Genomic DNA, 12,187 nt, shown 5'->3' with positions numbered 1-12,187 from the left:
CTCGTCCTAGGGCTGGGGAAAGGATCCGATTGGCTAATAGACACTATTTTATGTGCGACACACAAGAACAAGGTTTAGCTGCTTACCAATAGGTACAGTGTACCTCCACTGGCTCACTTCAATGTCACAAAACCGTTTCCAGTGTTTGTTTCCAGCGTGTCCAGCAGTTCCGCGTGGGACTCGTGGAGTATCTACTTAATGCGTAGTTTCCATGTTTTACTGCTCGAGCAGATCACAATCTGAAGCTTACCATCAACACCGCTCACAAACATGAAGAGTCCACACACGGACGTGATCTACCACCGCTACCCCAGCCAGAACTTCGATCAGAACGAGAAACCTGTTCCCGTCGCCATCGCCGTCGACGATGTTGACACGGATGACGAGTCAATTTTCCGTCAGAGCTACTCTCCGCCATTGCCGCCTTCACCTCCAGGCTGCTGCCTGTTATTCTGGTCTCGGCTAGGACGACTACTTGTGTTCCACACGCTCAACGCGTTTCTAGGACTTGGTGGCGCCATTCTCGTGCTGGTGCTTGTTCCGGTAAGTGTGGGGCTGCTCCCGCTGTTTGGTGTTGGCCTCGTACTCTTTCAACTTTCCGCTGGAGTCGTGGAAATACTGGCGAGGATCGACATCGGCCTCGCGAACATGGTATCCATGCGAGAACCCAAGCTACGCAAGGCCTTTGGAATTCAAGGTGGGCTATCTACTAACAACGGCTGCACCAGTACTTGCCAACGTATATTCTTCCTTTCGCCCAGAATGCTGCTAGTGATGCTCTATTTCGCCACAGTCAAACTTGTTGTGGGGATTATGAGTGTCGTTGCTGTGGCATGGGGAGTTGTCTTTCCAATCGAAGCGCTTACCAGTAACGATCACGCAGAGGCGATCGGATTGGTGAACTACCACAACCACCCCGGCGCTTATGTCATAATTGTCCTTGGCGCCTGGGTTCTCGGTGCTCTCTGCATCACATTTGTCCCCAAGTCATCCGTGGCGCTGACGACGTGGGCGTGCGCTGAGCGGGGAGAGATGGACGAAGTAGGAACGCCACGAACACCTCGATGTGCGTCCGAAGCCGCGATTGACCTGAAAGCTGTTGTTTTACAAACACCAACGCCTGAAGAGAAGGCGCACGAGTAGCTGGTCGAACTAAGAGTATGAAAAAGACATACAATTATTGAATCTCGTTTTAACCGAGACTTCGTTAATATGCTTATTGCATGTGGATATATGTAGTGGATACTGCTTCATAGGTACAAGTACTCAGTAGTACTCACGAATCCTCGGTGCATGGTCCTAACTCAATTTTTAATTTGCTAACAATGTGAGAAGCGGAAAATCATGCTTGCTTTGAACCAGCCTACGCACTAGAAATGACCACGTGTAGCTATAGCCCACATAGATGCCAGGGTTGCGGCTGCTTACGCGAGACTCAAGTATGCAATACCCGAACACCTGGGTTCTTTCGTGATTTATTACGACTGACAAATGTTCGCAATACACAGCAAATGCTTATGCCTACCAAATTCTTACGAACATCTCTGATCTCACTTTGAAATTAGCCGCCTGAACATCAAGTGATCAAAATCAAGAGAATTTCAACAGAAGCCATGACAACCAAGATCCCGTGGGTATCCGAAAAGGCCAAGTTCGTCCGCGAAACGAGCAAGTTCCGCAACTGGATCGAGCCCGACGCCGACGCCGAATTCCCCGCGGAGGCGAACCGATACCATCTTTACATTTCGCTAGCTTGTCCGTGGGCCAACCGCACACTGATTACACTCTACATGAAAGGCCTGCAGGACATTATCGGACTGTCGGTGGTGCACCCCGTGTTCCAACGCACACGCCCCGACGACCCGGAGGATGACCACGTGGGCTGGGCCTTCGTAGACCCCAAGGAAACGCTGTGGCTACCCGGTCCATCGGGGCTTGGCCAGTATTCGTCCGAAGGATCCACCCCCGATACCGTGAATAATGCCAAATTCGTACGTGACCTGTACGAGAAGTGCTCCACGATCAGCACGCGCTACACAGTACCTGTGCTGTGGGACAAAGTGAAGAACACTATCGTCTCGAATGAGTCCGCTGATATCATCCGCATGTTCAACTCGTCATTTGACGTCATCGTTCCGTCCAAGGTCGATTTGTATCCAGCCAAGTTCCACGACGACATTAACACCATCAACGAGTGGATCTACAACGATATTAACAACGGCGTCTACAAGTGCGGACTTTCAACCACTCAAGATGAGTACGATCAGGCCGTGAACAAGTTGTTTCAAAGCCTAGACCGCGTGGAGGAGATCTTGTCTAAACAGCGGTTCCTCATGGGGGACGTGTTCACTGAGGCGGATGTGCGTCTGTACACGACCCTCATTCGGTTCGACGAAGTCTACCACGTGCATTTCAAGACGAACAAGAAGATGATCAAGGAGTACCCAAACCTGCTGAACGTAAGTGGTAGATAGTAGTTGTGTTTGTTGTTCTTATCGGCTAACGCTGTGGTTGCTTGGTCTGGTGCGTTGACAGTACACGCGCGATATTTTCCAGTTTCCTCCTGTGGTCGAATCGGTCGACTGGAAAACACTTTCCCGCCACATTCGAGACCATTACTACGGTTCCCACATACCTATCAACACGTTCGGAATTGTTCCGGTTGGACCGAACACCGACTACACCGTGAAGCACGACCGTGATCGCTTCACCAGCGCTACGCAGTCAGATTTTCCATAAAAAGATATTCTGCGAATCGAAATGAAAGCAGTATCAATTTCACCCGCATGAACTAAGCCTACAAACACGAACTAGTTCACGTTACCTCCTTTTGCTACGGAGGCTCATTTATAATCGACAAGAGTCAAATACTGACAGAGTGTATGATACTACTGTTTTTAAACAGTAGTGACTTCATGAATTATTCATTGAATAGCCCTGTAGGCTCAGCGATATACGTATTGTTTTAATTCATGTAAAAGCAGGCAAGTGCATACAACTGTTTGTATAGATATTAAATAATAATAATACAATCTTTGAAATTTATTTCAGAGTCTACCGATTCTCCTCGCATAGTTCATATAAAAATCTATAATGGTACCCTCTTTACATCAATTGGCTTGCTATTCTTTAGTGAATGAATTATAAAATTGATACCCTTACAGACATTTGAAAAGCACACCTCTCCGTAAATTAAATGGTCGGATTGTCCAAAATCTTATACATTCCTGTACTGAAACTGAGTAATTGATAACGTGCTGACAACAATCGGTATACCTCTAATAATTTATTTTTGTATACCAGTATTGCTTTTGAATCACACACGTGAATAGAGGCTTTTAGCATATCCGAAATTTGTGTTTTTCCGGTTTGAACATATGCATTCTTGCCCTATTCACTGGTCTCAACAGGAAAGTTAAACCGAACCAACTTGACCAAACCGGACGAAACAACCTATAGTTACTGTTCTATTGCTAATTATTACGGTTTATATCAAGAACCTAATTTGCGACCGTTCACAGCTAAATCGGCGGCACCTGCCATGGATCCTAGAGAAGCGCCGGACTCAAGGGAAGATGCCGTCATAAGTGACGGTGAAGCTACGGCATACGCTCTCGACAGTGACATGAAGTGGTTTGTGAGGACTGCTGTGCGGGGAGTGCCTCGTCATCATCGTTCAGCGTACATGTATCAGCGCTTGCTTCAAACCCGTGAGACTGGTAATACTCTGGAAGCTGCCGTTTTCTTTTCAGAGTTGGCTACAATGGCGAAACCGGTGCCTACCCGACGTGTGCCTTTCAATTTTTACAGTGTGTCGGAGGATGAATCTCTCATACGATTCAGGTTTTCCAAAGCAGAACTAGTCATGCTCATTGAGTTAATGGGTTTGACTGAAACTATAACGAGAGAGAGAACTAAAGCATCAGCAATCGAAGCTCTTTGCATTTTGCTGTATAGGCTGGCCGCTCCTGTACGTGGAACCGAGCTACAAGACTACTTCTGTCGCTCTGAGAGCGGGATATCAAACATTTTCTTGCACACGTTGAATTTTCTCGATGTCAAGTATAAGAAGCTACTAGCATTTGGCGGTCACATCGCAGCTACACGACTTTGTGTGTACTCAAATGCAATCTTCGAAGCTGGATCGCCGTACACAAACATTTGGAGCTTTATTGATGGCACTGTTAGAGGTATTTGCCGTCCGCAGCCAAGGAAAAATGGCACTGGGAAGATGTTGACACAGCAATCAGTTTATAATGGTCACAAGCGCAAGCATGGTCTCAAATTTCAGACTCTAGTCGCTCCCGATGGACTTATTATCCATCTATTCGGGCCATTTCCTGGGCGCAACCACGACATTAAGATGTTTGCCAAGTCCGGCCTTGCTGACCAGGTTCGTAGCGATTTTCGCTTTGCCGACTACAGAATTTTTGGTGACTGTGCTTATGGCCGCGACGATGTGAGGCTGAGCCCATTCGAAGGCGCAGTTGGAAACCTTACCGATGCGCAAAAGGATATAAACCGCAAGATGAGCAAGGTCAGAGTGTCTGTCGAGTGGTCTTATGCTCAAGTGGTGAACTATTGGAAAACACTTGACGTCAAGTCAAATCTTCGTGTCGGTACACAACCTGTTGGACAAATGTATCGCGTTGGTATCTTAATGACCAATTGCATAACATGCACTCGTGGTGGGAATACTGCAAGCGACTACTTCAGGGTCAAACCACCAGATATCAGAGAATATTTGAGGGCAAACAGCAATTAGACAGATTTTATTCATTTTAATTGTCTTTTCGAGAGATCGCTGCGCAGAAAATCTTGGCACACTCAATGATGAGGTCTTGATTGCTTTTCTGTAGACGCTCTTGAAAGCGAAGGTGTTGGTCATCTCGTTCTTTTTCGAAAATGAGCCGTTGCTCAAATTGCTGCTGTGATTGACGGAGCTCCTGTTCCTTCAGCTCGAACTCTTGTCGCTGACGTTTTTCTTGACGTTTTATCTCCTGTTGAAATGCGTTCACCCGCTTTGGTGTCGATCGTGGTGTTCGTGATGATGCACCTGATACTGTCGAACAACGAGAAACACTGCTGTCTCCATCACTACTAACACAAACAGAATCATCGGAGTCAGATTTTGCGCGAAGTACCCGGCGACGGGCGCTTTCGCGAACTATTTCTTCAGCGCACATGGCTAATTGTTCATCCTTTTGTTGTTTTTTGGTCTTGACTGTTTTTTCTCTGACTTGAAGTGGTCTTCCAGCGCTACATACTCCCGTACAAGCCCTTCGCGCTCATCGTAGTGGCTTTGGACATTAACAGCATCAACCGACTCCTCGATCCCGCTGCCTCGAGCAGAAGTAGCTTCGGAATCCTTGAAACTTTGCTTCAGAAGCGTGAGGCGGTCACGAATCTGCTTCACGTTGACCTCCACACCAAAGGCAGATGAGAGCGAAGCTGCAACATCGCTCCATACGCGCAGTGTTGTACCACGGACCGCTGCAAAAGGCTTGAGGCGTATGAGCTCCCGCAGCAACTCTTTATCCTGGTCATTCGAGAAGCGGAATACCATTAGATTAGACTGCAGATTTCTTTCTGAGCTCGTACCTGCGAGTTTGTTTGTGCTATTCTTAAGTAGATTCGTCCTCAAAACTGACCTTGATTACCACGTGGTGCTTTCCACATTTCGGTTTGATGCTAAAGACAAATTCAACACATTTCGCGATACCGCTTATTCCACTCGGGAGACCTAGGACCCACTTACATAGCCAGATCTCTATTTTGTGACGCCACCACATGCTACTCAATCGGCTAGTTGTGCCAATACATTCCCTTTATCAGTAGATGCTGTGAGTAGCCTAAGGATTAGGTATCCAACCTGCGTTCTTGACAATGTCGGAAGCTCCGATTATGTTGCCAGTTCGACGAACTTCTGCGGTTGAATGCGCGTTGGAATCTTCTGATCGAAGGCAGGGGGGACTTGAAGTGTTGTAGTAGTTTGTTCCCCTTCGTATACTGTACTCTCAGATAATCTGCACCACTAGTAAGAGTGAACTTCGAAAGAAGGAGATCTCGAGTACAATGTTGCACTGTTGGTCCTATTCAGAAACTTGCTGAGACATTTGCTCATAACCCAAGCACAAAGACGTTGTGGTCGACGTTTGAAGCTTAGCACGGCCTCCCAGGACTATTCGAACAGTTTCCTTAGAATTTTTTCTTTCTTGAAAATATAAATATCCAGAGAACAGATTGAAAGAACCTACGCAGTTAAAGCCAAGAACAACACGCAAGCGTCGCACAGTTGATAGGGGAAAAAAAGTGACAGAGTAATCTGAAATCTTGACCACAAACAGAGCACCCTTTAGATCCTCTGTGGTGCAATCCACCGTGGTCATGCTGCTGCATATCGCTGAAAGTGATTAATAGCACTCGGATTCCGCTCACCTGCTCTATTTGCACAGTTTTATAGTTTTTGTTAACATGCCATGCTCAAAATTTTAGAGCTTCTTAGTGCGCAACACGACTTCGTTATTCTTTCTTTGTAAAGTCTTCCGTAGTTGTAGATAAACACGAAGTTCTGTTTTTTTTCAATAAAGAACAAGTGAAGAAGTACATGTAGAAAATGAGCCGTAAAACATTTCTATTTTATGTCGTTAGTTTGTAAAACCGTTTCCTGTCATCTCAATCCACTGCTGTCGATACTTCAGGAAGGTTCTAAAAGCCTCGTAGTTCTGGTGACGAACGAGTTTTCTCCGGTTCAAGCACAATAATCCAAGTGTCGAGGCGATATCCTTGGGTGAGTATCCTCGCATGACCCACTTCAGTAGCTCTTCCTCTGTCTTCGCTTTCGTTTCGTAGCCCGTTCCGAAAATCGCAAACGCTTTGGTTTTTTCAGATTTCATTCTCTGGAACTTGGTGAGAGCAAGCCAATTTTCATGCTTAATCGCTTGTTGGATCGACATTCTGTTTACCCCCAGTTTGTTAGCGACTGCGGACACGCTTTTTCCACTGTTGACGGTGAATATCCGGAGGACGTTCGGGTTTCCGGATAGCACGAGAGGAGTTACATAACCTATTGTATTATTAGCAACAAGTCTCGAGGACGTGAGCCAGCAAGCAGGCCAACCGGCACAGTAGATGGTTCATTCGTGAGTTTTCCTCGCTCTGATAAAGTGTCAGCCTCAAGTAAATCTCCATACCGCTTCTATCAAGCCTACGGGATCAGTTTCTGCCGGCGACATCGCCTTCGTAGGCCCTCGCACGTACCCTCCCTCTTCATACATCCTCGTTACGAAAGTACACGGGAACACAGCCACCGTTAGTAAGATAGGACCCGAAGACAACGAAGAGACTTCAATTCTGCACCATCGAATTGTGAATGCAGAAGAGGCTGAACTGTGGCCAGGCTCCTACGTGGGTCACCCCATCGCTTTTGCCCAGTCCGGAGACGAAACCAGCAACCTCTGGGGGTACGGGCTAGTGGCGGGCTACAGCATGGAAGACAACGGACCAGTGCTCCACGTTCGCCTCGACAAGCAAACTCAACGTATCCCTCTTACTGACACGCAGAGTGTGATAGCAGTGGATCGCCTGAATTATGCTCTTCGAACTGGGGCAACGATCAACTCGATGACTCTAAACGCGTTAGAGCTACTGGACAAACAAAACGAGATTATAGTCGCATGCGGAAAAAGTAGAACCGGCCTTCCAGCATTAGTATCGTCAACGATGCTCAGTGTACCCTTCGTACCAGACGAAACGACCCCCCTCATTCGACCAGATACACTCGAGATAGTATCTGTCCGCCGCCAACATATTGTGGATTGCGAGCTGGACCGACGAGGAAACAACGCAATGGCCGTCTTCTCGAACCCCCAACTTGCCCAACTTCCTGCAACAGCTATCTCATCTATGCTCCCTAACACTAACCGTAACGTTCTTCACGGTAACACTCTTGACTTGGCGTTTAGTGACTCAGAAGACGAAATGAAGACGGACGTACCATCGACAGTACAGGCCGACATCGACCTCGTCCGACTGCAGAATCACCCACTCCGCAATCGCACCCGTGAGCCCGAGACGGAACGCGATCTTCTGCTATCGGAGGGCGACGTTCCAACTTTTCCAGCGGTCAAAGAAGCACAATCGGCTTCATTTCGGCCATCGGCAATGGAGAGATTCGTACATGACGCCGTGGTACACCCGTCTCTAATCGGTAAGAACGCACGAGGTGTCCTCGAATCTGTCCAGCAAGGATCCCGAACTCAGTTCCTAGCCACTCCCCCCGTCCTCCGTCTTTCATACGATTTCAGCTTCGGTGTGCGGGGTCTATCGGTTTTGCACTTCCGCCGATTTCACCACGAAATTGATCAACAACCCATGTCAAGCTCCGTCAATATGACAAACTTCAACCGCTCGAACGCGCTCCAGCCAGCCACCCCTCCTAAGACTATATCTGACATCGTGGGAGCTTTACAAACACTGCTCCTGTTTGCAGAAGGATTCTACAACAGCACGGTGTGTAACTTTATCAAGGCAGGCTTAACATTCATGGAGCAGTTTGCAGTTTCGTCCCGGCCGGACGCCTCCATCAGCAACTCGCTGGTTTCGTGGATAGACTACAAGCTCGGCAAGTTCCGTGGCGAGATCATTGCGACCAACCTACAAACGGCAGCGCTAATAGCCAACGAATTTACCCGAAATGACGACCGCCTCATGGAGCGAGTACAAGCTCACCATCAGCGTCAACTCACGACACTAGTGACATCAAAGACAACGCGCGCACCTAATGCACCTCGCGCCAACATTTCTCGTGACAAACGCGCTCCGAAGCCTTCCACTGTCCCTCGGGACCTTGTAGCCCTGTTACCCAAACAGGGCAACAAAACGCTGTGCATGAAGTATCTGTCCAAGAAGGGTTGTAACGGACCGGCGCCAGGCCAATGTTTTGGCCATAACCAAGCACAATTCAAGCCACTAGCGCTACCGGCAGATGCCAAGACATTCATTGACAAAAACTTTTTCGGTCTAGCATCAGAGTTTCAGGACTTGTGACACCAGGCGAAGGTGTCACAGTCCGTACCGAGCACGACCGCACTCGGGGCCCAAGGGCTGACTGCGTCAACAACATCAGCGCCAGAACGGGCTCTCGATTCTGTGCAGTCTCGGCCAGAAGTACAGGCTTCCGATATAGTGGTAGCTGGTGTGCACACTCCAGATATTCACATACGAGACACCATCTCTCCGCAGAATACATTTCTCATTTCAGCCAACAGTACAATGACGCTTACTACAAGTTCATTCGATCTCAAACTGCCGTAGATCATAGCATGGCATCGGACTCTATACATCGCTACCGACAGTTTGCGGCGAGGTTCGATGTCGACATTCCTTGTTAACCGCTGGACCAGCTCAAACTCGACATTCAACTCATCAAAGCCGACTCTCAACTTGCACGGAGAAGCCGTCTGTCGCTAACGGAGTTCGTGCGACTTTATCGCAATCAGACAGCAAGTGATCCAAGACCCAATAAAGATCTTTTGAGCTTCCACGTCAAGCAGATCCCAATCTTCAACATCTAGTCGGTCGCTGGAATTCTGTTGTACAGAATGGCGTGGGGCCCATTTGGAACTCTGACAAACCGCAAGTGCAACTGGCCCGGCCGCAAAATCACAAGTCTATCGACAATTATCTTCCTTAAGTTCGCGAGCATCTCGCCATCTTATAGTCGAAGTCGACTTGCTAGATGAATGGCCTCACGTCTTTATCAGCCCGATCGGAGTGGCGGAGAAAACCGGAGAATTGACGTCAATCCGTGTAATTAACGACTATTCTTTCCCGGATGGCGCCTCAGTGAACGATTTCAGCAACCGTGTCGATTTCCTCGAGATATCATACAACCCACCAAAAGATATTGCCCGTCAAATCCTCGAGCTGCGAATTCGGTTCCCATGTCATCCCATTCTAATAATGCTTGGCGATGTATCCGGAGCCTTTTGTCACATCCCGGTCAGCGCCCAACACGTGCACATGTTTGCCTTCCGCTTCGAAGGTCTTCTCATAATCGACCTTTCATGTGGTTTCGGGTGGTGTGGATCACCAGCTTATTATTCACTAGCTGGGTCCCTCATCAACTACCTGTATCAGCAGCAACGTCCTCAGCCAGCGCTTGCACCTTTGGACTCCAGTTCATTTGTGGGGAATGTTTGGTGCGACGACCACACATGCGTGGAGCTCGACACCGGGACAAGATGCTTTGAGGCTAATTTGGCGCTACGGAAAGCCATGGCAGTGGTGCTGGGGCCCAACGCAATCAACGAAGAAAAATTTACGACGTGGTCAACTTCCACAAAAGCACTGGGGCTGATTTGGAATACAGCTTCGGGTACTGTATCCGTGCCAACAGAGAAAGTATCGAAATCCCTCCACCAAATCGCCTTGGCGCTCAGCAGCACGAACTGCACATTGTCCACAATCAACAAACTAATTGGGCGTTTACGCTACGTATCCACGTGTTTTCCTGCAGCGCGACCATTCTATCAAAACCTCCAAGTGTTCGCAGGGACGTTCACGCGTCAGCACATCCGTCGTACAATTCCTCAAGACGTACGAGAAGATCTTCTGTGGTTCCAGGCTGTGTTGGAGCTGCAACACCGATTCAATTCAATTCCAGTCGAGTATTTTGGTGATTTACTACCACCGTCAAGACACGTCTTGATGGATGCATCTGACTCCGGTCTCTGCGTACTGGAGACGCAGCTGAAACAGTACATCCGCATGAAATTCGACGCAACCGTCAGAAAATCTTTCGCGATATCCAATAAATGTGCGAGAATTAATGAGCGCAGTTCTGGCCGCACTACACTGGGGCCCAGCGTGGATGGCTACAGGGAGAGACCGGACTCATGTTCGTCTTCTGCCTGGACACAGGTCACAGTTCACCCACCTTACAACGATCTCTTGAATTTCTGGGAGACTATCTCCGAGACCATGCTGTCGCCAACTCAACGTCTGGAAAATATCACTTTGTCTGGCTACAATGGTGTAAATTCTGCAAATGGGTCGGCTGGTCTCGCTGGTTCCCCCAGTCCGGACGATCAGCAAACAAGAAACTCGGCTGCTTCGCGGCATACTGATGGAAGTAGGGGATGAACAAAGCTCATCGAGGAAACACATTCGGGACAATTAAATTGAAGATCGCAAACGTCCGATGGTATCATCGCAGATATCTTGGAATCGACTTGACTGCAACTCCATATTTCACGATATTACTACAAGGTATCAAGTGCCTATCATCCCCTGTTCGAAAACTCCAGCCAATCACGCCAGCCTTTTTGCGCCTCCTGTACGGCCGGCTCGACCTCCAGCAGCCCCAGCATCGCCTCTTATGGGGCAGCGTACTTATTGGCTTCTTCTTTCTTCTCAGGAGATCGGAATATCTGCGAATTGGTAGAACACGCCACTTCTACTGTTTGAAGATGAACAACGTCTTCTTCTCGGACGCGGAAGGAAGGTCATCATCACCATACAGCTCAACATCGGTAACAATAGACTTGGAAGGAACAATGAACGACCAGGTCGACCGAGAAGCGTGGCGAACAATGCGCGCGTCCGGAGATCTGATCATTTGTCCAGTAAAAGCTTTAAAAGCCATCTACAAGGCCAGGAAAGCGACAGCGACTACTAGCCCGTACTTGTGTGCTGACCTTAGTGCAGTGCTTGTGGCCAAAGCTCTGAAAGAAACGGCGAAGGCCATCGGGGTACCAGAAGACAGGTACTCGACACACTCAGTGCGCATCGGCGGCGCGACAGCTCTACTCAGTGGCCAGGCAAGCAGTATCGCTATCAAACCGCTCGGACGCTGGCTGTCGAACTGCTACGAACAGTATCCAACCCAAGCAGCAAGTTTTACGAAAACACTCTCCCGACGCATGACAGAGAACCACGGTCAACAGTCCCCATCGAACCCCACTCGTGAGCACAACTATTCGGGGGCCGCTCACCACGCCCTTACTCGGGGCCGGTCGACGGTCAAATGGAACACATTAGCCCCCTAGACGACTGAACGTATCCTTGGAAACGGTGAATATCCGGAGGATGTTCGGGTTTCCGGATAGCACGAGAGGAGTTACACAACCTATTGTATTATTAGCAACAAGTCTCGAGGACGTGAGCCAGCAAGCAGGCCAACCGG

At 48.6% G+C, this 12,187-nt stretch overlaps 6 protein-coding genes across 6 annotated transcripts; 5 read left to right on the top strand and 1 right to left on the bottom strand.

Annotated features, from left to right (window-relative positions):
• The first annotated feature begins 140 nt into the window (after nucleotides 1-140).
• On the top strand, nucleotides 141-1,202 carry PPTG_02419 (hypothetical protein). The gene has a single exon (XM_008893493.1). The coding sequence runs from the start codon at nucleotides 271-273 to the stop codon at nucleotides 1,141-1,143; it is 873 nt and encodes a 290-aa protein (XP_008891741.1). The 5' UTR covers nucleotides 141-270; the 3' UTR covers nucleotides 1,144-1,202.
• Nucleotides 1,203-1,613: 411 nt separating this feature from the next.
• Nucleotides 1,614-2,878, top strand: PPTG_02418 (hypothetical protein; the record flags this gene model as incomplete). Its single annotated transcript, XM_008893492.1, has 2 exons — nucleotides 1,614-2,459; nucleotides 2,536-2,878. The coding sequence occupies 2 exons, from the start codon at nucleotides 1,614-1,616 to the stop codon at nucleotides 2,737-2,739; spliced, it is 1,050 nt and encodes a 349-aa protein (XP_008891740.1). The 3' UTR covers nucleotides 2,740-2,878.
• A 663-nt stretch (nucleotides 2,879-3,541) lies between these two features.
• On the top strand, nucleotides 3,542-4,765 carry PPTG_02417 (hypothetical protein; the record flags this gene model as incomplete). The annotated part of the gene is made up of 1 exon (XM_008893491.1): nucleotides 3,542-4,765. The coding sequence occupies one exon, from the start codon at nucleotides 3,542-3,544 to the stop codon at nucleotides 4,763-4,765; it is 1,224 nt and encodes a 407-aa protein (XP_008891739.1).
• A 423-nt stretch (nucleotides 4,766-5,188) lies between these two features.
• PPTG_02416 (hypothetical protein) lies at nucleotides 5,189-5,566 on the bottom strand (the record flags this gene model as incomplete). The annotated part of the gene is made up of 1 exon (XM_008893490.1): nucleotides 5,189-5,566. One exon carries the CDS (start codon nucleotides 5,564-5,566, stop codon nucleotides 5,189-5,191), a length of 378 nt encoding a protein of 125 aa, XP_008891738.1.
• A 1,363-nt stretch (nucleotides 5,567-6,929) lies between these two features.
• On the top strand, nucleotides 6,930-9,048 carry PPTG_02414 (hypothetical protein; the record flags this gene model as incomplete). The annotated part of the gene is made up of 3 exons (XM_008893489.1): nucleotides 6,930-7,011; nucleotides 7,082-7,098; nucleotides 7,168-9,048. 3 exons carry the CDS (start codon nucleotides 6,930-6,932, stop codon nucleotides 9,046-9,048), a joined length of 1,980 nt encoding a protein of 659 aa, XP_008891737.1.
• A 1,230-nt stretch (nucleotides 9,049-10,278) lies between these two features.
• PPTG_02413 (hypothetical protein) lies at nucleotides 10,279-12,159 on the top strand (the record flags this gene model as incomplete). The annotated part of the gene is made up of 3 exons (XM_008893488.1): nucleotides 10,279-11,134; nucleotides 11,272-11,338; nucleotides 11,420-12,159. The coding sequence occupies 3 exons, from the start codon at nucleotides 10,279-10,281 to the stop codon at nucleotides 12,048-12,050; spliced, it is 1,554 nt and encodes a 517-aa protein (XP_008891736.1). The 3' UTR covers nucleotides 12,051-12,159.
• Between the last annotated feature and the right edge of the window lie 28 nt (nucleotides 12,160-12,187).

The sequence above is a fragment of the Phytophthora parasitica genome (genome assembly GCF_000247585.1).
Source record: "Phytophthora parasitica INRA-310 unplaced genomic scaffold supercont2.2, whole genome shotgun sequence".
NCBI lineage: Eukaryota > Oomycota > Peronosporomycetes > Peronosporales > Peronosporaceae > Phytophthora > Phytophthora nicotianae.
Note: the sequence above shows the minus strand (reverse complement) of the source record. Positions and strands in the feature narration are given on the sequence as shown.